At 40.6% G+C, this 25,226-nt stretch overlaps 1 protein-coding gene across 3 annotated transcripts in view; it reads left to right on the plus strand.

Moving 5' to 3' along the window:
* CACNG7 (calcium voltage-gated channel auxiliary subunit gamma 7) overlaps positions 1–25,226 on the plus strand; it is a 148,590-nt gene that overhangs the window by 100,032 nt on the left and 23,332 nt on the right. For all 3 annotated transcript variants that reach the window (XM_075838866.1, XM_075838865.1, XM_075838867.1), the window contains one exon: positions 15,739–15,825. In XM_075838866.1, coding sequence (XP_075694981.1) covers positions 15,739–15,825 — 87 coding nt within the window. The remainder of the gene's footprint in view (positions 1–15,738; positions 15,826–25,226) is intronic.

Below are 25,226 nucleotides of genomic sequence, written 5' to 3' on the forward strand. Positions count from 1 at the left end.
AGTCTGATCAGGCTATTGTCTGTTCTGTATGAACCCCACCTGATGAGGGTGAATGTATTGTTCTAGAAAGGCATTGAGTCACGTGGCCAAGATTTTAGTGAGAATCTTCATGTCGACATTAATTAATGATATTGGCCTATAATTTCTTTGGGTTTTGGGATCACCAAAATGTACGCCCTGAGGGTTCTAGGTCCAAGAGAACCACCATCCCTCAAAGCATTAAAGAGGGTGACCAAGTGAGGGGAAAAAACATCTTTACATTTTTTATAGTAAAGATTAGAGATTGGGGATTTAGCTAATTTGAGGGATTTAATCGTAGCCAAAACTTCCTGAGTTGATATAGGGGCCTCCATATTATCTCTGTGGGGTTATTTTAATACAGGCAAGGAGATATCCTGAAATAAAGCATCAGCTTTCACTTTATCTAGCTGGGGAGGAGATTTATACAGGAAGGAGCAGAATGAAAATAAACTATTGAGAACCTCTTGAGGGTGCTGCGTGAGATTACCGTTCGCTAGCCTTAGTTTAGGGACCATAAAGTTACGAGACAATGGAGCAAGTTTCCGAGCTAAAAGGGTGCCTGGTTTGTCACTTTGGGCAAAAAATCGATATTGCGTCCAACGAATGTGACATTCTGAGATAGTTGTAAGGCACAAGTGAAGTTCAGTACAGGCTTCTTCAATTTTAGACAGTAAATCAAGACTATTATTTATATATATATATATATATATATATATATATATATATATATATATATACAGGGTGGGCCATTTATATGGATACACCTAAATAAAATGGGAATGGTTGGTGATATTAACTTCCTGTTTCTGGCACATTAGTATATGGGAGGGGGGAAACTTTTCAAGCTGGGTGTTGACCATGGCGGCCATTTTGAAGTCGGCCATTTTGTATCCAACTTTAGTTTTTTCAATGGGAAGAGGGTCATGTGACACATCAAACTTATCGAGAATTTCACAAGAAAAACAATGGTGTGCTTGGTTTTAACGTTACTTTATTCTTTCATGAGTTATTTACAAGTTTCTGACCACTTATAAAATGTGTTCAAAGTGCTGCCCATTGTGTTGGATTGTCAATGCAACCCTCTTCTCCCACTCTTCACACACTGATAGCAACACCGCAGAAGAAATGCTAGCACAGGCTTCCAGTATCTGTAGTTTCAGTTGCTGCATATCTCGTATCTTCACAGCATAGACAATTGCCTTCAGATGACCCCAAAGATAAAAGTCTAAGGGGGTCAGATCGGGAGACCTAGGGGTCCTTTCAACTGGCCCACGACGACCAATCCACTTTCCAGGAAACTGTTAATCTAGGAATGCTCGGGCCTGACACCAATAATGACATAAATAATTCATGAAAGAATAAAGTAATGTTAAAACCAAGCACACCATTGTTTTTCTTGTGAAATTCTCGATAAGTTTGATGTGTCACATGACCCTCTTCCCATTGAAAAAACTAAAGTTGGATACAAAATGGCTGACTACAAAATGGCCACCATGGTCAACACCCAGCTTGAAAAGTTCCCCCCCTTCCATATACTAACGTGCCACAAACAGGAAGTTAATATCACCAACCATTCCCATTTTATTTAGGTGTATCCATATAAATGGCCCACCCTGTATATATATATATATATATATATATATATATATATATGTGTGTGTGTATATATATATATACATATATACAGTATATATATATATATATATTTATATATATATATATATATATATATATATATATTACATAGTTACATAGTTAGTACGGCTGAAAAAAGACACATGTCCATCAAGTTCAACCAAGGGACGGGAAAAGGGAAGGAAAAAATCTCTACACATAGGAGCTGATACTTTTTTGTTCTAGGAAATTATCTAACCATTTTTTAAAGCCATCTACTGTCCCTGCTGTGACCAGCTCCTGCGGTAGGCTATTCCATAGATTCACAGTTCTTACAGTAAAGAAGGCTTGTCGCCTCTGCAGGTTGAACCTTTTTTTCTCCAGACGGAGGGAGTGCCCCATTGTTTTTTGAAGGGGTTTTACATGGAACAGGATTTCACCATATTTTTTGTATGTGCCATTAATATATTTATATAAATGAATCATGTCCCCCATTAGTCGTCTTTTTTCAAGGCTAAATAGGTTTAATTATTTTAATCTTTCCTCATAACTTAGATTCTCCATGCCCCTAATTAGCTTTGTTGCTCTTCTTTGTATTTTTTCCAACTCCAGGGCATCCTTTCTATGAACTGGAGCCCAGAACTGAACTGCATATTCTAGATGAGGCCTCACTAATGCTTTGTAAAGTGGTCATATTACTTCCCTGTCCCGCGAGTCCATGCCTCTTTTAATACACGACAATATCCTGCTGGCCTTTGAAGCAGCTGATTGACACTGCATGCTGTTATTTAGTTTATGATTTACAAGAACACCAAGATCCTTCTCAACTAGTGACTCCCCCAGTGTAGCTCCCCCTAGGACATATGTTGCATGCAGGTTGTTGGTACCCAGATGCATAACTTTACATTTATGTACATTAAACTTCATTTGCCAACTGGATGCCCAAACACTTAGTTTGTTTAAATCTGCTTGCAATTCACGAACATCTTCCATAGACTGAACTATATTACATAGCTTGGTGTCATCTGCAAAAATAGAAATAGTGCTATTAATCCCATCCTCTATATCATTAATAAATAAGTTGAATAATAGTGGTCCCAGCACTGAACCCTGGGGTACACCACTTATTACCGGGGACCATTCAGAGTAGGAATCATTGACCACAACTCTCTGGATACGGTCCTTGAGCCAATTCTCAATCCAATTACAAACTATATTTTCTAAACCTATAGTCCTTAATTTACACATTAGGCATATATGGGGGACAGTGTCAAATGCCTTTGCAAAGTCCAAAAACACTATATCCACAGCGGCCCCTCTGTCTAGGCTTCTGCTAAACTCTTTATAAAAACAGATCAGGTTAGTTTGACAACTTCTGTCCTTAGTAAAACCGTGCTGGCTGTCACTTATAATACTATTTTTTGTCACATAATCCTGTATATAGTCCCTCAATAGCCCCTCAAACATTTTCCCCATGATGGATGTTAAGCTTACTTGTCTATAATTACCCGGGGAAGACCTAGAGTCCTTTTTGAAAATAGGCACCACATTTGCCCTGCGCCAGTCCCTTTATATGTATAAAAAAAAAAGAGGGATAAACGAGCAGCACCGTTTTCCAATTACGTGCAGTCAGGGTGTAATATTCTAGTTTGGACATGTGACCAGTGTCCCTAGATACCAAGTAAAATCCTCCAAAATACGAGACAGCACACCTATATTAAATGTATAAAACTACTGTTTTTGATATTCTTATTTAAAAGTATAACTCCAGGCAGAAGGAGAAACATTTTTTTATTTTTTTTTGTCAGTTCGGTAGTGATCTACCAAGGGTCTGAGGACCACACAATGACATTGCATTACTGTAGGTAATTTATGAAGGCTTTACAGCAGTTTTCTGGCATTAAAAAGTCGCAAACTATGGTGAACCCCATATTTGCACAGTATTTTGTAACTTTTTACCACTTTCCCCAGCTCACTGTCACGGGCACAGGGTATGTGGACCCACTAGGCCGCTCCGCCGTAGCGGGGAGGCAGCTGACCAGGTCACAGTCTATGCGGAAGTAAATGGCAGACAGTAATGCTCGGGTACCTGAAATAGTCCGGGCGGTGGCTGTGGCTTCAGCACGGATGGAGGCAGGTGCGGCAAGTGGCGCCAGACGTGGCGGGCAGTATCCGATGAAGCGGTAGACACTTGACGTGGCAGATGACACTTGGCGTGGCAGAAGACACTTGGCGTGGCAGATGACACTAGACGTGGCAGAAGACACTTGACGTGGCAGATGGCACTTGACGTGGCAGATGGCACTTGACGTGGCAGATGACACTTGACGTGGCAGATGGCACTTGACGTGGCAGATGACACTTGACGTGGCGGAAGACACTTGAACGCTGGTAGGCACAGGAACAATACGGAATACAGGAACGGTAACAGGGCACGGGTAACAGCTGGAACGGGAGACACTAAGGGACCATTTGCGAGACAGACTGGGAAAGACTAACAACGCTCAGGCGAGGATTAGAAGGCCAGGTGCCTTCTTATAGACCAGGAAATCGTGGCAGTTGATAGTGATGACGATTTCCTAATTGCGCGCACTGGCCCTTTAAGGCCGGGCGCGAGCGTGCGCGCGCGCACCCTACGGGACCCAGCCAAACGGAGCCGAAGTGAGCGCTGGCATCTCCTATGAGGGAGACGGAGGCCAGCGCTCACAGATCCATGGCTGCGGGTATCGGGAGTTGAGTAAACCCGACGGCCCGCGGCCATGGGCGCTACACTCACACTACTTAAAAAAAATTAAAAAGCAAATGTATTACAATTTATATTAGACAATTGTGTCAATTATTTCGAAAATCTACGTCAGCTCGTAGCTGGTTAAGATTTCACTTTCTGGCATACATACAGCATGAGATGCGACAAATTTATGAAGAAATGTGTCTGCCTCTTAATAAATTAGCATTTTTTTTCCTGTGTCTACAAAGCAGAGCCCCACACACAATTCCCGAGGACCATGGCAAGGCCGCCATGGCACTACTGAGCGTACCATTCAACTGTGCAGCATTGCTTGCACAAAAATTACTTGCTTGCAAGAATATTTGCTACACAACATAAACTAAAGGTATTTTTGAATCTGATGAAATAACAGATTTAACTTTTTTGTCTACAATCAACAAAGAAATGTTTAGAGAACGAATAATTTAAAAAAAGTATATAAAAAAAGAACAAAGCAGAAAGCCGCTCCTACAGAATTTATACACTGTTATTACCTGATGATTTTACACCACAGATAAAGTGCAAGAAATGCTCTACATGCCTGATGACTTATGCTGGAGATGTCAACAGAGGCTACTCTTTTCACAATTGGAGGGAGTGCCCAAGCATCAAGGGACGTTGAACCTATATCTTTGCCTACATACAGGACCGCCATGAGGAATTTCTGGGCCCCATACAGCCAAGATGTCTGGGCCCGCCCCCTCCATTATCGGGGTTGGGCAATGAAAAAGTATGGTGCTCACGTTTGTACATTATACGCATTAACTGATTTTGGTGCTGATGTCAATTACAGTGAATGAAACTATGGAGCAGGTAGTGACCGGTTAATGCTCTGGATTTTGTTCTATTTAGCTATAACGTATCCCACTGTGTGGGGAATGGCCCTGTGGAAAATCCTGAAGTCAGGACAGTGTTGTCAGGGGCTTTCCCAGGGCTGGAGTCCCTGGGCAGAGCTTCTACTAGCGCTCTACCCAGGGACTCTGGCTTTGCAAAGCCTGAGTCCACGGCCAGAGAGTCGGCAACGCTCTGGCCAGGGATTCCGGCCCTGGAGAATCCCCTGACATCACTTTACATATATGGACAGTGATGTCAAGAGCTTTCCCAGGGACAAAGTCCACGGGTAGAGCACTTGTGACGCTCTGTCTAGGGACTCCGGCATTGGGAAGCTCCTGACGTTACTGTCCACATACTAATGTCAGGAGCGGTATACGTTTTTTTGTGGAATCTCTCAGGATGGAATAGCAAAGTCTACTACACTATTCCATCCTTCAAAAATAAGGTAAACCGACGTATACTAGCCCGACAGAGGCTAATAGGACACAATGGAGCCCTATGAATTTTTGTTTACATTGTTTATAGTGTACGCTAGGAGATTTTCTCTACAATAAATGTAGGGCAATAACACGATGTGAAGGCGGCGTTAAGAGAGGGGGAAGCACTTGTGAGGATGTAAGGAGAACTAACGTTCTTCCGTTTCCATTAAAGTCCAATGTGTTTTTACACAGCAAAAATATGAGGATTACACTTGAATTTCTGCCGCAGATGTGCCACAAGCGTGTAGCAGATCCGCACGAGAATTAGTCCCATTGTCATTCAAAGGGGCTCATCCTCTGCTTTTCCGTGCAAAATAAGTAGCATGCTTCTTATTGCTGTGGAGGATTTATTTTCATGGTGCGGACAAATATACACGTGGAAAATTTTTCGTAGCATGTGAACTGGGTTGCGGAAACCCCATATGCATGGGATGCAGATTGTCTTTGAAATCCGTATCAAATCCAACACATGTGAACGGGGCCTTAGGCTGAATTTAAAAAAAACTCTGTTAGGCCAAATGCACAAAATGCATATTACGTGCGGATTTGCCGCGTGTATTTTCGTGCGGCAGATCCGCAGTGTAATACAGTACCAGCAAAGTAAATGAGAGCTCAAGAAATCTCATCCACACGCTGCGGAAAAATTCCGACCAGAAATTGACCTGTGCATATTTTTCAGACCTCAGCATGTCAATTCCTGCTGCGGAAAGTGGACTGGGTTGTTGCGTTTTTCAAAGGAGATGTCACCATCCCCCCACATTGTGAAAAACGCAGCAAAATACGCACCATTTTCTGCAGTAAAAAATGCAGGAAATGGTGCAGTTTTTTTTCTGCAGCGGAACGTCTGCTATTTTCCATGGAATTGCTGCACAAATTTTCTGCAGCAATTCTATTCTGTGTGGACAATGGATGACGATTCAGTCCAAGTGACCGCTGCAGCCAATCACAGGCCAATCACAGGCTGCAGCGGTCACATGGACTGCCGCGTCATCCAGGGAGGTCAGGCTGGATGTCAAGAGAGGGACGCGTCACCAAGGCAACGGTGACGCGTCCCTCTCTTGACATCCAGCCCGACCTCCCTGGATGACGCGGCAGTCCATGTGACCGCTGCAGCCTGGGATTGGCCTGTGATTGGCTGCAGCCTGTGATTGGCCTGTGATTGGCTGCAGCGGTCACTTGGACTGAATCGTCATCCCGGGAGGTCGGACTGGAGGAAGAAGCAGGGAGTTATCGGTAAGTAGGAATTTTTTTACACGTTGATGTATATTGTGATCGGAAGTCACTGTCCAGGGTGCTGAAACAGTTACTGCCGATCGTTTAACTCTTTCAGCACCCTGGACAGTGACTATCTCCTGACGTCGCGTACCGGAAAATCAGTGACTCATAAGGTGGCAGTCAGTCAGGGAATGCTAACTACGCAGGCGCCAAAATTTAGCCGGGTTCGGTCAAAACGTGTTCGGCCGAACCCGGTGAAGTTCGGATTCGCTGCGAACCGAACTTTTCCCGATGTTCGGACCGAAACTGGGTTCGGTTGTCCCGGTTCGCTCATCTCTACTGATGACCTATCGATGTGCCCGGACAACCCCTTTTACTCAAGACTAAAAAATTTGAATGAATACAGATCCCAGACCTTCTAAACTATTGCCATCCCCAGACCAGACCCCCTAAGCAAATACAGACCCCAGAACAAGCACCCTAAAAAAATACAGACCCTAGAACAAGCACCCTAAATGCAGACCTAGGACCAGACCCCTAAATACAGACCCCAGACCTGACCCCCTAAAATAACACAAACCCCAGACCAGGCCCCCTAAATACAGACCCATAAACTAATACAGACCCCAGACCAGATCCCTAAATACAGACCCCAGACCTGACCCCCTAAACTAATGACCCCAGACCTGACTCCCTAAACTAATACATACCCCACACCAAACCCTTAAACTAATACAGACCCCAGACCAGGCCTCCTAAAAACAGACCCCATAAACTAATACAGACCCCATACTTGACTCTCTAAACTAATACAGAAACCAGACCCCCTAAATACAAACCACCATAAACTAATACGGAGCCCAGATAAGACCCCCTAAATATACAGACCCCAGACCAGACCCCCTAAATTTAGACTCCAGACCCCTAAATATAGAGACCCCAGACCAGACCCCCTAAATATACAGACTCCAGACCTCCTAAATACAGACCCCAGAGCAGACCCCTAAATACAGACCCCAGACCAGACCCCCTAAATATATAGACCCAGACCTCCTAAATACAGACTCCAGACCAGACCCCCAAATACAGACCCCACACCAGACCCCCTAAATACAGACCCCAGACCTCTTAAACAAATACAGAACCCCAGATACCCTAAATACAGACCCTTAAACTAACAGACCCCAGACCAGACCCCCTAAATACAGATCCCATACACCTTAAACTAATACAGACCCCCTAAATACAGACCCTTAAACTAATACAGACCCCAGACCTCCTTAATACAGACCCCAGACCAGATCCCTTCAATACAGACCCCAGACCAGACCCACTAAATATATAGACCCAGACCTCCTAAATACAGACTCCAGACCAGACCCCCAAATACAGACCCCACACCAGACCCCCTAAATACAGACCCCAGACCTCCTTAATACAGACCCCTGACCAGATCCCTTCAATACAGACCCCAGACCAGACCCACTAAACTAATACAGACCCCCTAAATACATACCCCCTAAATACAGACTCCCTAAATACAGACCCCAGACCCCTTAAATTAATACAGACCCCCCTAAATACAGACCCCAGACCACCTAAATACAGACCCCAGACTAGACCACCTAAAGGCAGACCCCCTAAATACAGACCCCCTAAACAACTTAATGATCCCCTTATACTTACCTAGCATCTCACCTCACCTCACGGTCTTCTCTCTTGCTGCTGTTGCAGGACCTGCGGTCATGTGACCAGCAAGGTCTCTAATCAATAACAAGAACTGCAAACATGAGGTCATGTGACCTTTATGTCTGCAGGTCCTTTACAGGACATACACAATGCTGTTTTGCTGCGATTCGTGGCAAAATCGTAAAAAAAACTGATTGTACTTGGTGGCCGCCCAAAACGCCCAATGATGATCTGCCATTGGTGACAGTCCCACTATGCACAGGTCCTGTTACACTTGCATTATAGTTAGCTGACTGTAGAGGACATATGGCAAATTAATAGTAAACGAGCTTGTAAAATTGACATGAACCCAGGTGAATAACAATGTCATGAAGGCCACATCAAAATCAGGCGATTGTCATCGAATCAGGAAGGTTTTATTTATTTGTAGCAAACTCGAATATTATTTCTACTTTATGAAAATTTACAATATAGATATATGTATTGTATGATGTCATGAATGTAATTGTGCCTGTTGCCTCTCACATTCCAAAGGCATATTTAGTTTAATTGACTTCCTAAGGAATTAAAGCCATAATGTGTATGCGGCTAACATAGGAAAAGTAGATTGTTGTGATATGAGTGCATTGTCTATACAGTGCTTTGCAGAATATTAGGTGCTATATAAATATTGGGTAAAAATACAATGAATATATAAACCTTTAAAACAAGTAAGATTATAATTTCCTAATTTTCAAGCAGTCCATGATTACACCGGGCATGGCAGGAAGTTCAGTCAACAATATCAACCTACTTCGCACAGAAACAAAGTAAACTAGTACTTGACCGTTCATCCACTAACTATGTGACAGCTTCCCTATCTGCCATGGTGAAGGCCATTGTTAGCACCACATGAAACAATGGCCCTTTCAACACGACCTACCATGGGATATCATTTGCGGCCTGGAAACTCTCTGTGGATGTATTCCTTCTTTTTTTAAAGGTCTTACACTTCATGCTTAATTAAACCTATTTCATAGGCCAAGTACTGAATTGCACTAATGGATGGAGTGGGGCCAACTCTTCTCTCCAAACTCCAGCAACCAGGCCCTTTTCCAGATTTAAAAAATAAATAAATAAGAAAGACCAAGGAAACTTTCTCTGACAAACTACTTCCGGGTTGCCTGATATATCACACTCGAATGACATAGAACTACCGTATCTACGGTGTGGGTATTAGCTGGCTGCCCGAGTGATCGGGCAGCTGAATGTCGTGTGCCCAGCAGTCAGTGACTGTTTTCACTTCTTCTGTATTCTCTAATCGCTTGTACACAGCGCTCAATGAGTGTTTTTTATAAAATAGCGCTGATGCGTCTATTGGTCCCGGGGATCATGTGACTGGTCACATGATCGCTGGGATGCCGTTAGTGGGAGGCTGCTGCTGGGTTTAAGTAGACCCAGCATAACCCTAACAGTGACAATAGTTACTATAAGGCCTGATTGAGACGAGCGTGTTCTATGTCCGTGTTACGCTATGTGAAACTTACTGCCGGTCCTATTTTCGTGCACGCCATCCATGTGCTGTCTGTGGTTTTCACGCACCAGTTGCTAAAGAAATGATGAGGATAAAAACGCAGACGCGCACCATACACAGATGCCACACGGAACTGCAACGCAAGAAATACGCTGCGTTCTTTTACGCGCGCAAAACGGAAATGCTCATGTGAATCTTGCCTAACAGGGCTGATTTCTCCTGTAGCTGTAGAAAAACGAGGTGTAAAAGGAAAAAAAATAATATATAGTCCCACAAAGGTCTTTTCTGACCTCTAAGAGAAAGATCATAATAATAAAAAAATAAACTTAAAATAAAGGAAAAAATAAACTCAATAATAAATGCACATAAAATACCCACTCCAAAAAAAACAAAAACGTTCCCCACGCCAATAATTATCGTAATGGTAGCCCTGACAAAATTATCCTAAAATAGACATGAAATATATCAAAATTTACGGTAGACAATGACGATCACAAATAAAAGGTCTATTTTAGGGTAAAAGTATATTATTACCAGAAAAAATTAGCTAAAAATTAAAAACACTATTATTTTCAAACTATAAGGCTGGGTTCACACGACGTATTTTCAGGCGTAATGGAAGCGTTTTACGCCTCGAATTAAGCCTGAAAAGACGGCTACAATATGTTGGCAAACATCTGCCCATTCATTTCAATGGGTTTGCCGACGACCTGTCATTTTACGTGTCGCTGTCAAAAGACGGTGCGTAAAATAACAGCCTCGTCAAAGAAGTGCAGGACACTTCTTGGGACGTAATTGGAGCCATTTTTCATTGACTCCAATGAAGAACAGCTCCAAATTACGTCCGTAAAAGACGCCCCGCAAAACGCCAGTACATGCAATTACGTCTGAAATTCAGGAGCTGTTTTCTCCTGGAAACAGCTCCGTAATTTCAGACATAAATGCAGTTATCGTGTGCACATACCCTAAGCCTGAAAATGTTAAAATAGCAAAAGGAATGTGCGAAAAAATGATTAAAAAAGTGCATTGTCTACAAAAAAAAGTCACAAATGGCACCATGTTCAGCGCGGCTGTCAAACACTCTTAATGGCTGTGCAGTATTGCGGGAAAAAAGCCAATTTATCTGCAAAATCGTGCGGCCATTAATTAATACACCATATATGGCCGCACAATTTTGCAGGTAAAGGGCTTTTTTACCCGCAATAATGCACATGCATCGTGGCTCTGTCAGGGCCACTCTGTGTGGCCTTACCCTTATGCGTGCTAAAAATGGCTAAACAGTGTCTGGGCCTGAAAGCTCAAAATAGTCCAGACATGTTACATGTGGAATTTGCCACGCATTGTGCTGCAGATTCACTCTAGGTTAAATCCGCAGTGTAAATCTATGGCTTTTCCTCAACATAAGAGAATGCTGTGGACTTGAAAATCCAGAGCATGCTCATCTTTCTGTGCAAAATGTTTCCTCTATGTGTGGATGGGGTTTTCAAAACCCCATTCCACATATTTTGTTCTGTAAATTGCAGAAGATATGCAGTGAGAAATATAATACATATCTACCATGTATTTATTATGCTATTTAGATTGCATAATAAAGGGAAATCCATCCTCTCATAACTCAGATTAAATATATATATTTGGATAATTCCACAGATCATACCGCCATGTCAGCCAATTAAGGAGGAAGTGTGGCCATCCAGAAAGACTCCCATATCATGTCCCCAAACTTTATTCCAGGGTGCATACTCAAAGCCATATATCTCGCTTCTATATCTATTTCCGGCCCTATAAGTGTATTTTAAATAGACTGACCATATAGATAATAAGGAAAAATACACATAAGCCGTTCTAGGGCTCCGGAGTTGTTGCTAAATGTTTTTGCTAAATGCTTACATGCGTTGCGTCTTCCTTAATTTCCACTACATTCCAATTTATATTGCACGGGACATTTATAGCCTCCTCACCATGTACGCAGTCCATATTTAGCTCCACCAAAAACATTATTAATTTTAAAAAAAAAGACTAGAACAGTGAATATTAAAATAATTTTTAAGAACAAAGAATAGGGTCTAGATATAATTATATGTATAATCTACCTGTGATATTCAGTGGAGAAAGCTTAGAATTAACCAGGTCGTCAAATTCCATACATAATACAGGCTAATAATAAAAGCACTTCAGTCACCAGGTAAAGACTAATCAAAAATATTTATATTATATTCCAGGTTTAATCCACTGGGCCACAAATGACTCAATGTATGTATCCATATGGCTGCCTTTCGCTTTAATAAGCGTTCACGGTCTTTCCCCTCATCTGAGGACCGTCACACGATCAATATCTCTAAATCTTAGTTGACTCAGCATATGTCCAAATTCAGCGAAGTGTTTGGCAACCGGTAGGTTCACCAACTATTGAGCTATCAAGCTGTTATGTTTATTAATTCTTATTTTTACCTCAATTGTAGTTTTTCCATTATAGACTAGTCAACACGGACATTGAAGCATATATATGACATGATATTTCTGCTTAATCATATATTTCTAATCAGACCGCAGATGAACTAATATATTACCTTTGATTAAGCTGTTACAGATACAGAAATGCATATATGGAATTTCCCGTTTTTAGTGGATGCAAATACAGTATGTCTGGGTATCCTTTATCTTTAGTTCCAATAACTGAGTGTACCAGTCTATCTTTGATGTTCTTGTTTATCACCAAGGCATTTTATTATTTTATTGTATTATTGTAATATATTATTAGGTATTTATTATTTTATGTATTTCCCACTCATCATGCTAGATCGATGAAATCTCTTTTGATTTAATCTCTCTCCGTTTGGGAGAGTACCTGACCTTGCAACACCTCCAACTCTATCCCTATATTGTTGTAATAAAACAACCAAGTAATCACGGTCATGGAACTTATCACACATCGAGTTAATATTCTCAGAGAATTTTGCTTTCTTACTAATTATCCTACGGACTCAGAATAATTATGTCCATGAGAGTGACTCTACCATGGGGCATGGATGACAACTATTAAAGTTAAGTAAGTTGTTCTTATCTGTACTCTTAATAAGGATAATAGGTAATTTACTTGTCTAAAAAGTATACACGCAAATGCAGGAATTGTAATACTATACACGAGTGCACGATAGTGAATATAAGTTCAGTGCAGGTGTTATGCAGATAATAAAAACATTTAAATAAATCTTCCCAACTCTCCCAAATGATGGAGATGACGTCAATATATTTCCACAAGCATCAGAATTAACCCATATATGGTGAAAAATAGACAAACATATAATCAAAGACAGCCACATACTAGAGTTTTAAAATCCACCAGTGATGACGTATATGACGAATAGGAATATCAAAGAAAAATTGGTACACTCAGATATTGGCACTAAAAAGAACGGTAGACAAACATATTATTATTCATCAATAACTGAAATTTCTCCATGTCTGCATTTCTGTAACTGTAAAAGCTGAATCAAAGGTAAAATATTTATTGATCCTTGTTCTGGTAAGAAATATATGATTAAGCAGAGATTTACTTGCGATTCCACGTTTTTGACATATAGAACACAATGTCTGTGTCGATTTATCTATGCTGGAGATAGCGCCAATTGAGATAACTACAATTGAGGTAAAAATAAGGATTAATAAACATAACAGCACAATACGGCAAAAGTTGGTGGACCTTCCAGTTGCCAAACATTTTGCGAAATTTGGACATAATGTGAGTCAACCAAGATTCGGAGATATTGATAATGTAACGATCCTCAGATGAGGGGGAGGACCATAAATGCTTATTAAAGTAAAACGAAACTTAATGGATAGGTACATTGAATAGTTTGTAGCCCTAATGCGTTAAACCTGAAACATAATGTAAATATTTTTAATAAGTCTACATATTTATATTCTATATATTTATATACTCATCATGACCACGCCATAACCAATAGCTGTGAGACTGGAATACCAGAGCATGTGTGGATGCCTTGTTTACAAATGTTGCGACAATGTGTAACATGGATGCTAAATGCAAGATACCCAGTTCACCTTCTTTTTTTTTTTTTTTTAAATGTGGATTACAGAAAACAAAAGGGAAGAGAAAAAGTGGGGAAATCCCCAAAAACTTATTATAGTCACAGTTTATCCAGTACGAGCATCATAGACATTACGGGATATCAATTGTCAATCCAAGATAACCTAAGATATAATCAATGGGAGGGGGAAGGAAGGGGACAAACAAAGGGGAAGGGAAGAAACAAACACTAACCTATTAGCTTACCTTTAAATTCATATTTCCCACTCCAGCGACAACGTATATAAGCAAAAAGTGTGTCAGAGAGGAGAGAAGAGAACATATAGACTGAGTGTGCACACACACTAATTACGTCCGTAATTGACGGACGTATTTCGGCCGCAAGTACCGGACCGAACACAGTGCAGGGAGCTGGGCTCCTAGCATCATACTTATGTACGATGCTAGGAGTCCCTGCTACTCCGTGGAACTGCTGTCCCGTACTGAAAACATGATTACAGTACGGGACAGTTGTCCTGCAGAGAGGCAGGGACTCCTAGCATCGTATATAAATATGATGCTAGGAGCCCGGCTCCCTGCACTGTGTTCGGTCCGGGACTTGCGGCCGAAATACGTCCGTCAATTACGGACGTAATTAGTGTGTGTGCACATACCCTAAAGGAACAATGAACGGCTTCCTATATCATATCCATTATGGTGTACAAACAAAAATGGCTATGTAAGGATAAAACAATTTATTTATAGTGTATTTAACTGAATACAGTTCTTTGCTCCATCCCCCGAATAATTCATCAAAAGTTTCCATTCTAATTAATCTACATATATATGTATATATTTTCTTAAAATCGTACTCACCTATCGTTGTCTGATGTGTCCGTGATGGAAGTTTTGCTTCTTTGCGGCCTTCAGTTCAGAATAAGGTGTGAATGGAGCCCTTTTCCTTGAAAGGTAAAAGTGATGCTTGCTTTGTGAAAAGAAATTAACATAAAGGGGTGTGTTCCAGAAGCTGTTCACTGTTGCTACATGCGTTACTATGGAAGCTACAGCTGTTGGCAGTTTAAAAGAACGCCTCCAGCAGTGACGTACTAGGTCAGAAGAAGCGCAATCTCCAGCGCGAAACAGGTTGTAACCTACAACTAGCTGTCCTCCCTGTAATGCTTTTATCCTCGCCAAGGTGACACAATAAAGTTAAAAAGATTTGCAAACGGGTGAGTGCCGCATTTTCTTTTCTTTCATCTATATTATACTACAAGACTGTCTGTTTTTATGCTGAGCACCGCCCGAAGTTTGCTTAAATGAGGAAACCCTGACTCCACTTGCATCTATCTGCCTGTTCCATGCTGTGAAGATTGAGAGTGGTGCCGACTTCCTTCTACTGTGCTTTTAGTAAACCACACCCACTTTCCAAAAAAATTCTAGGCTCAACGTAAAAGTGAAAAAAAAACCACTAATTTTTGCAAAAAATAAGCATGCTCCCTAATTTGTTTATTTTCCCCTATATATCTAGTCTTTTTCAGCAATTCCTTAATTAATATTCAATTATATTTTACTACAGGTCGAGAAAAGGGTCGGTGTGTCGCTTCAGAATTTTTTCATGGACCAGATACAGATATTGTGACAGAAAACACTGCAAATATACTTAGTAAGTTGCAAAGTCTCGCAACGTATTGTACATTTCTCTTGATAACATTTCTTTCAATAGAAAGTGGCCTTGTATATTCTTATTGATGGCTGATGCCTAGACTCCACTGATCATTGGGTAAAAGTAATTATTTAGGACAATTATTTCAATAATAAATTACAATATTTATTTTATAATAATGAATTATGTCACCCTATAGTGTGTAACAAGTTGTGGACATATAGTTTGTTTGTTCATTTAATCAATCATGCTGTCTCAATAAAAGGATTTTTCAAGATTAGAAAAAAAGGTCTGTTTTTTTCCAGAAACAACGCCACTCTTGTCCATAGGCTATGTCTGGTATTGTAGCCTATCTCCATTCAAGTGGATAAGGCTGTTTCAAGCAGACTCTTTTTTCTAATCCTCAAAAACAAACCCTTTGAGCTGTTTTTTTTTTTAGACCAATATTTATTTTTATGATTTAGAACCTGATTTTACCTGATGGGTCACAGTGTATATTGTACAAATTTGCAACAGTTCATTTTAAAAAATTTTTTAGAAAGCAACTCTAGTCAAGATTTAGATTAAAATCTGTTTTTGAATACAGTTCATTAAAAATAATGTCGGACACGGCAACTCCGGCTGCCTTCATGCACCGGATGTTTGGTCCGGTATGCAGTAGTTGGAGCCGGAAGCAGATGCCTCCTATTCCTATTCAATACTGCAGCTCGGCCGCTATTCTTTGACCGGTGCCATCTGCTTCCGGCAACATCGTCTGTCCTGTGGATGGGTCATCAGTTGTCCGAAAGTGGAAAACCCCTTTAAATCTATTGGGTTCCAAGTTTAGCCAACATAAGTGTGAGGTTTGAGTGGATTATTGCTGATATTAATATTAGGGCTTTGGAAATGTTACGATTTTCACGTGCTTTGATATATCTCGCTCATTGTGTGGATCCAAATCTCCATCCACATAAATGAGTGAACAATCATGAACAATGACTAAATTAATAAATGAAGAAAAATGTATGATTTTGATTTACACAGTACCAGATGAAAATGCAAAATCACCATGGCCCAAGGCAAGAAGTGTTGTCATAAAGAAACAGACAAGCTTTTGACATGTAGGCTGTAAATGCATTTTATTATTTTTTTTCACATTTGTGATGTATTCTAGATGGTCTTGTATATAGATTACATGGGAATTCACTTTTCAGTATAGTAAATGGGACACATAACATAAATGATGTCCAAATCAAAACACTGAACTAGGACTGTGGTTGAGCGGGCAAAGTTTGTATATACGGTATATATGCCACATCTGCTCATGTTACTTTAAGGACATAGCTTTGTATATTATTTTCTTTGTACATAACTATATCAATATACTGGTGAGATGTGTGCGAATACTTCATGTGAACAAACTCCCATACACGAGGTGTCATCTTCCCAAAAGATAATCCTTAGGGCACGGCCAGACGTGGCGGATTTGCTGTGGAATTCCGCTGCGGACAGTCCGCAGTGGAATTCTCCAGCGGTCGTTTTTTACATTTATTTCAATACATTTTTAGACAAGTTAGTTCAGACATTGAGGAAAACTCCGCTGCGGACCATAGGCTTCGGTGCAGAATTTTCCCTCCGCAGCATGAACTGTCTGTTGCGGAGAAGAAGCGGAATATCACTGCGGATTTCAGCCGTTGCAATGCAAAAACTGTAATCTGTGGCAAGTCGGCTGTGTTTTCTGCAACGTCTGAATTACCTGTCAAATATGCAAATGTTGGTGCAGATTCGTTGTGTAATTGCCCCAAATCTGCACCAACATTTGCAGCGGAAAAACTCTGCCACGTCTGGCCGTGCCCTAAAGGTACAACTAGAATTACTAGCTGCCTAAAACAGCTTGTAGGTACTTCTTAGCACAGCAGGATATGAGAAGAACTACTAAATTTCAAGTCCATTAATGCTTTGAGACAACACATGGAGGTTGAACAGGATAATTTTGGTACCGGTGAAGATGATATGTGTTTTCATGTTACACATTTAATAATGTAAATAATGTATTTAGCAAAAGGTTATCTGACATATATTCTCTCTTTTACTACAGACTCAGTCGATCTTCAGAGTAGTGTATGATGCTAGTCTTCTGCCCAATACAAAGTTCTACTCTGAGGAAAGGTCAGGTACAGAGAGCCGTAAAATGACAGCTTCAAGTCCTAGTGGCTGTGTTTGTGTCTGATACATGGTTATACTGGTTGTTTTTATTATGTTAAATATATATATGTATATATGTTGTTATTCTGCATGGTTCAATGTGGTCCATGTATTAACTCTTAGAATTGCTTTCTTGGACATTGTACAACAAGTGTTGCCATTTGTACTAATTATCTTTGTCACATAAAAAATGTAATATATCAAAAATGGCCAGCAAAGGGGCAAATTGTATCCCACGTCATTCTGCTGCACTAACCTTGATATAATTACATAAGTGGAGTTTTGTGTGTCAAGCTGGTGATTTTGTAGTGTATTTTAAGAAAGGAAAGGTTAGCAGCTGCGGTTGGAGGAATGAGACATGTTTTCTAGGGGTGGGTTTTATCTTACATGGCTTTTAAATTAGACTCTATTGAAAATGTATTGAAATGTAGGATACTGCATTGAAAATGTATTAAAGATATCCTAGTTAATCTTCAAACCTGGTCACATAAACAACATATTTTTCATTATTTTAACATAAGTGGGAACAGTAAATCTCTAGAAGCATATTTTTATTTCATGTGTAGGTAAACAGAAATTTATTTTAATTAGAGACAATTTAGATAATAAATCAGGACCTCAGTTAGGAAATCATCACCACTTTTTTTGAATAAATTAGCACTGGACAGGTTCTTTAAAAGCACTTGGTCTTGGCTTCTTTAGTGCACTTCCAGTCAGTACAAACAGGGAAAAAATGCTAAATAGTCATAATTGATTTGTAATTATCACACTCTATTTGAGATAAAATAAAAAGGCTTAACATTTATGCTAAAAAAGATCCCACTTAAGAAGTATTTAGAAACTGGGATATGCGCTCTTTATGGAGAAAAACAAAAAATATATATATACTGATTCCTGTTAGGAAGCGCCTATTCATTTAATGATCTCCATGACTACTGTTCTGGCTTCTGGGTGGTTCTGGTTTTTCCTTGAGCCTATCTCTTTTCTCTATCTTTCTACCTATTAGATTTGGTTTAGTATTTATACCTGTCCTTCTCGCTAAGTATTTCCTTACCTCCTGTTGTCTTGATCAAGCTTTTGACTAAATCCCATACCTCTATCTTTTGGACTTCTTGGAATACTGACCTCGGCTTGCCTCTCGTTAACCCCTTGTTTGCTGATTTGGATTATCTTCTCCCGGCTGGCTCTGACCTATGCTTTACCTGGTATCCACTTGCTTGTTGATTTGGACTTTCTGTTTAACCTCTGGCTGTCTGGTTGTCCTGTTTAGGTTTGCCTGCATTGCACTTCTTATCCAACATTGAACTCTGCTAAAAGAACCTGGGTTCTATGCACCAAAAACCATCCCACCTTGTGGTGGGTTCTGGCGAATACCGTAGAGTAGCCTTAGACTCTGTTGATCAAAGTTGTGGCGGATTTGAGGTTGCGGATTTATATGCGCATTCTCTCTCAGCAGTCTCCAGCAGAATTTGGGGAATCACTCTCCTAGCAATTCCATAACATAATCACAGGCCCATTTATTATTTTTTCATGATGGAACCAATGCAGGCCCTGGGGGAATGGATGCACGGTCTGACTCAGCTGGTACAAGGTCTGGTTGTTAGGATTCAACAGTATTAAACTGCGCAGGTCCAAGTAGTCATCCCAGCCATATTTGGGGTGGAACCTAAAGTGAACTTACCTGATTGTTTCTCTGGTGATCGTAAGTCTTTTGCTAATTTTCAAGAGACTTGTAAATTGTATTTTCAACTGAGACCTATCTTCTCTGGAACTGAGCAACAGCGAGTGAGTATCGTCATTTAATTTGTGCAGGGTGATCCTCAGACCTCGGCCTTTTCATTGGGACCTGTTGCCCCTGAACTTTTTTCTGTGGAGACCTTCTTTGTAGCCCTAGGTTTAATTTATGGAGAACCAGATGTCACTGCAGTGGCTGAGGCCAAGCTGTTATCTCTCCAGCAAGGACTACGTCCTGTCGAGGATTATTGTTCAGAGTTTAGATGATGGTCCATTTATTCACAGTGGAATAATGCTGCACTCCGTTGCGCCGAGGCCTTTCAGAAACCTTGAAAGATCTCGTAAGAAATTACCCTCCACCCCTGACTCTAGGGGATACCCTGACCCATCTAGTGTGTCTATACCGACGACCACGTGAGCGCAAAAAAGAAAGATCTGTGATAGCCGCTCCCCTTCCCTGCACTCAGATCCCTTCAACTGATTTACAAGAGCCCCTGCACTTGGGCTCCACTATGTCTTCTCAAGAATGGAGATTTTTTTCAGTAACGCAAGGGGTTGTATTTCTATTGCGTTGACGCTGGTCATACACTCAAGAACTGTTCCAAGTCACCAGAACATCCAGCTACGGAAAAACTTCAGAGCCTAGATGGGCCCCAGGAATGCCATCTGGGCAGTCAGGTTTTTTTCCACGTTTTCTAAAAAAGTCCTTTTGCCTGTTAATGTATGGTTTAATAATGTTTGTGTTGCTGGTCAAGCTTTTGTAGATTGTGGTTCTCCAGCTAATTTCTTAGATTTTCAGGTTGCAAAGAGATTGAATATACCCTTTTGTTCAGTTGAGTACCCCAGTCAAAGTCTATGCTATAGATAATACTCCTCTCTCAGGGGCCGGTCAAGTTCTCTACTCTGCCTGTTACTTTGGAAGTGTGTACTTTGCATACTGAACAAATCACTTTCTTTATTCTAGAAAAGTTGCCTTCTGAGGTAATATTGGTTATTCCATGGTTGAAGACACATATAATCCTGTTATTGATTGGATAAAATCGGATTTGAGTAAATGCCTTTCGGTTTAAGTAATGTTCCAGCGGTTTTCCAAAACCTAGTTAATGATATTTTCAGAAATTTTATCGGATGCTTTGTGGTTGTGTATCTGGACGATATTCTTGTGTTTTCTTCCGATTGGTCCTCTCATGTTCAGGATTTAAAGGGAACCTGTCACCAGCATTTCACCTATTGAACTTTACTTATCCCTCACTGGCTGCTGCTGTCAAAATTTAATTACCATTATCGTCTCTCCTAAACCCCTCCTCCGACTGTAAATAACGGTCTACAAACATTTTGCACCTTTTATCGTAATAATCCGGTGTCTCTTTGTGCGCACACACCAGAGGAGGACATCAATGGACAAGCGCGGGATTGTGTGTGCTGGAGGAATGAGATAAACTGTCAATCAAAAGTAAGGAGGCGGGGTAAACTCGGAAAGACTTGAGAAATGAAGATATGACTCTTACTCTTTTCAAGCGAAGATCTCTTTTATTCTCATTAGCATACGGTGTGGGAACACTAAAAAACGGAATACTAATGCTACAGAGCCGACTAAGAAGACAATTATAGGTTGTATAGAAATTATTTTTCACCCACTACTACCAGGTATTGCTGGTTTAATGGGTGAAATGTTGGTGATAGGTTCCCTTTACGGTCCGTCCTTCAAGTACTGTGGGAAAATTATCTGTATGCAAGATTTGAAAAATGCCTTTTTGGAGTTCAGGAAGTTCATTTATTGGGTTACATCTCCTCAGGATTTCCGTATGGACTCCGCTAAGGTTCAGGCAATTCTTGATTGGGTCGAACCCACTTCACTAAAAGCTCTGCAGAGGTTTTTGAGTTTTGCTAATTATTACTGAAAATGTATTTATAATTTTTCCTCCATTGTCAAACCTTTGACGGATCTTACGAAAGTGGGTTCTGATGTTGTAAATTGGAAGCCTAGTGCGGTCTTCGCCTTTGAAAGCTTAAAATAGTGTTTTATGGAAGAGCCTGTACTTGTTCAACCTGACCTTTCTAGTCCCTTTATTGTTGAGCTTGATGCCTCAGAAATAGGTGTAGGGACTGTGTTGTCTCAAGGATCTTCTATATTGAATAGTTTTCGTCCCTGTGCTGATATAGGTAATTGAGAGATTCTTGCTATTAGGTGTGCATTTGAAGAGTGACACCACTTTCTAGAGGGAGCTAGACATCAAATTACTGTACTTACTGACCATAAAAACCTGACCTTCTTAGAATCAGCCAAAAGACTCAATCCCAGACAGGCTAAGTGGGCCTTGTTTTTTTTTTTTTTTTACCAGATTTGACTTTATTGTAACCTACAGACCATGGTCTTAAAATGTCAGGGCTCGACGCATTAGCTCGAAGTTTCTGTTCCTCACAGGTCCCCGACGTTCATCATGGACCTACTTTATCTAAGAGGATAGTGGTTTCTGCAATATCACCTGATCTTGTAACTGAGATTAAAGAAATTCAGCAACTTGCTCCGCATACCATTCCTGGGATGATCAGATTTGGTTTAGTATTTATACCTGTCCTTTATTATTATTAATTGTATTTATTATTTCTGTTACTTATATAGCGCCAACATATTATGCAGCGCTGTACAAAGATCCACACTTACCCTATCAGTATGTTTTTGGGGTGTTGTAGCAAACCAGAGTACCCAGAGGAAACCCATGAGAACACAGGGAGAACATACAAACTCCATGCAGATGTTGTCCCTGGTTGGATTTGAACCCAGGACCCCAGCGCTGCAAGGCAACCGTGCTAACCAGCTTCTCACTCAGTTTTTGCTTGTGGTTTTCCTTACCTTCTGGTGTCTTGATCAAGCTTCTGAATAAACACCATACCTCTGACATTTGGACTTCTTGGAATACTGACCTCGGCTTGTCTCTTGCTAACCCCTTGTTTGCTGATTTGGATTATCTGCTCCCGGCTGGCTCTGACCTATGCTTTACCTGGTATCCACTTGCTTATTGATTTGGACTTTGTGTTTAACCTCTGGCTGTCTGGTTATCCTGTTTAGGTATGCCTGCATTGCACCTCTTATTCAACATTTAACTCTGCTAAAAACAACCTGAGTTCTACGCAGCAAAAACCCTCCTGCCTTGCGGTGGGCTCTGGCGAATATCATAGAGTAGCCTTAAGAAAAAAAGGGGGGATAAAAAAGAGAGAAAACGGCGCTCCTCTAAGGTGATATCGTTCTGATATTTGTAGGATAGAAAGTAGCTTTATGAATGGAGCTCACCTTAGTGAGTTGTGCATTGTCACCAGCACAACTTGGCTTTGTAGCTTGTACACGCTCGATCACACTGTGCTTGCCTCTGGAGCCTTAACCGCAGGGGGTGAATTCGTATCAGGAACTCCTCTCCTCGCGGTTTTGAAGTAATGCGAATTGGGAAGAAAAAGCTGCTCCTCTGAACGGGCGCTCAGGTGTGAATTGTACTAGTATCCTCACAAAATCGTCAGGGTTTATTTCAACGATTTTATTCGATATACAATTCTTGCACACTTCCAAAAAATTCCAAGAATTCCAGTTTTGTTTTTATCAAGAAGATGGGGAACCATGGCTCGGAGGTACGCACATGTGCATATTAGCAGAAGAATCACCGTCAACAGGCTTTGAAAGTTAAAAATGGCAGACTCCTCCACATTCCTATCCTAGGAGACCATTTTGATGAGGACAGTCTGTGTACAGCGCTGCAGAATATATATATTCAGCAGCGCCGTACAGAGCCTGTTGACGGTGATTCTTCTGCTAATATGCACATGTGCGTACCTCCGAGCCATGGTTCCCAATCTTCTTGATAAAAACAAAACTGGAATACTTTGAATTTTTTGGAAGTGTGCAGGAATTGTATATTGAATAAAATCGTTGAAATAAAGCCTGACGATTTTGTGAGGATACTAGTACAATTCACACCTGAGCGCCCGTTCAGAGGAGCAGCTTTTTCTTCCCAATTCGCATAGAGTAGCCTTAGACTCTGTTGATCAAAGTTGTGGCGGATTTGAGGTTGCGGATTTATATGCACGCTCTCTCTCAGCAGTCTACAGCAGCCTTTGGGGAATCGCTCTCCTAGCAATTCCATAACAATTCTATTTCTTAACCATTAAGACCTAGGTTAACCTATATTACACATATTTACAAAACATCTTTTAAATTCATTTGTTTTGGGTATGACTTTGATGAAGGACCTTTGTTAACATGTAGCAGGTCTGTACTTTATTTGGACTTTTTAGTTCTTTATAGCTTAGGCTTGCTCACATCTGCATCGGGACTCTGTTCATGGGTTCCATCTGAGCTTTCCGTCAGGGGAACCCATGAATGGAATTCAAACTGAAACAAACGGAAACCATGGGTTTCCGTTTGCATCACCATTGATTTCAATGTTGGCGGATCCGGTGCAAATGGTTTCCGTTTGTCCCCGTTGTGTAAGCGTTCCATCATTTTGATGGAATGAATAGCGCAGTCAACTACTGTATTGAGTCTGTCAAAACAACGGAATCCTTACACAACGGTGACAGACGGAAACCATTTGCACCGGATTCACCACCATTGAAATCAATGGCGATGCAAACGGAAACCTATGATTTCTGTTTGTTTCAGTTTGGACTCTGTACATGGGTTCCCCTGATGGAAAGGTCAGATGGAACCCATGAATGAAGTCCTGACGTAGATGTGAACAAAGCCTTATATAAGTTAGTTAGCATGTTGTCTGCAAAAGATATTAGATGTTGCAAAAATAATATAATAATTTTGGGCAGATTTCCATTCTCTAGTGGCGTTGTTATTAAAATTTAGGGCGCGTTCCCAGATCATACTGTGCATAATCCTTACTAAAGAAAAGTGTGCAGTAGATCAAGTGTTGATGCTTATATAAAGAGGAATTGTGTGCAGACAGAAAAACATTTTGGATGTCTTGCTATTTTTATTTCTACTCAGAAATGTGATTTAGGTGAAACATCCACTGATATGTGGTATTTGGGACATACTAACTTCGTAAATTCTCCATGTTATGAGAATTGTTAAGGGAAATGTTGTCCTTTATTTGGTTAGGATGAAATGAAATAAAACTTCTCTGTTTTAGACGTTTCTTATCTGCATATTGCACGAATAACGAAAAAATACAGTAAAATTCCTTTAATCTGAAACCCAATTACCTGGAATTATGATATTCCAACATAGATTCTTTAGCATCTTAATGTTTTATTTTTTTAAATAAAGATTCAAAAATTGCCTATACTCTTGTAAGAATGGGGTTAGACCCCCCCCCCCCTTGATAAGTGGTTTAGAAGAGAGGGGGCCCCATAGCAGAGATGAAAACAGGTCCATTATGGTGATGGGTTTTGCTATCCTGTACAGAGGAGCCTTGTGTTTGTTTCCTCCTTCACTCTTTTTCCATGACCATTGTGCCAGTCCTCCAACCTTTTGTTTGATA

Source organism: Rhinoderma darwinii, chromosome 10 (genome assembly GCF_050947455.1).
Source record: "Rhinoderma darwinii isolate aRhiDar2 chromosome 10, aRhiDar2.hap1, whole genome shotgun sequence".
Classification (NCBI taxonomy): Eukaryota; Metazoa; Chordata; class Amphibia; order Anura; family Rhinodermatidae; genus Rhinoderma; species Rhinoderma darwinii.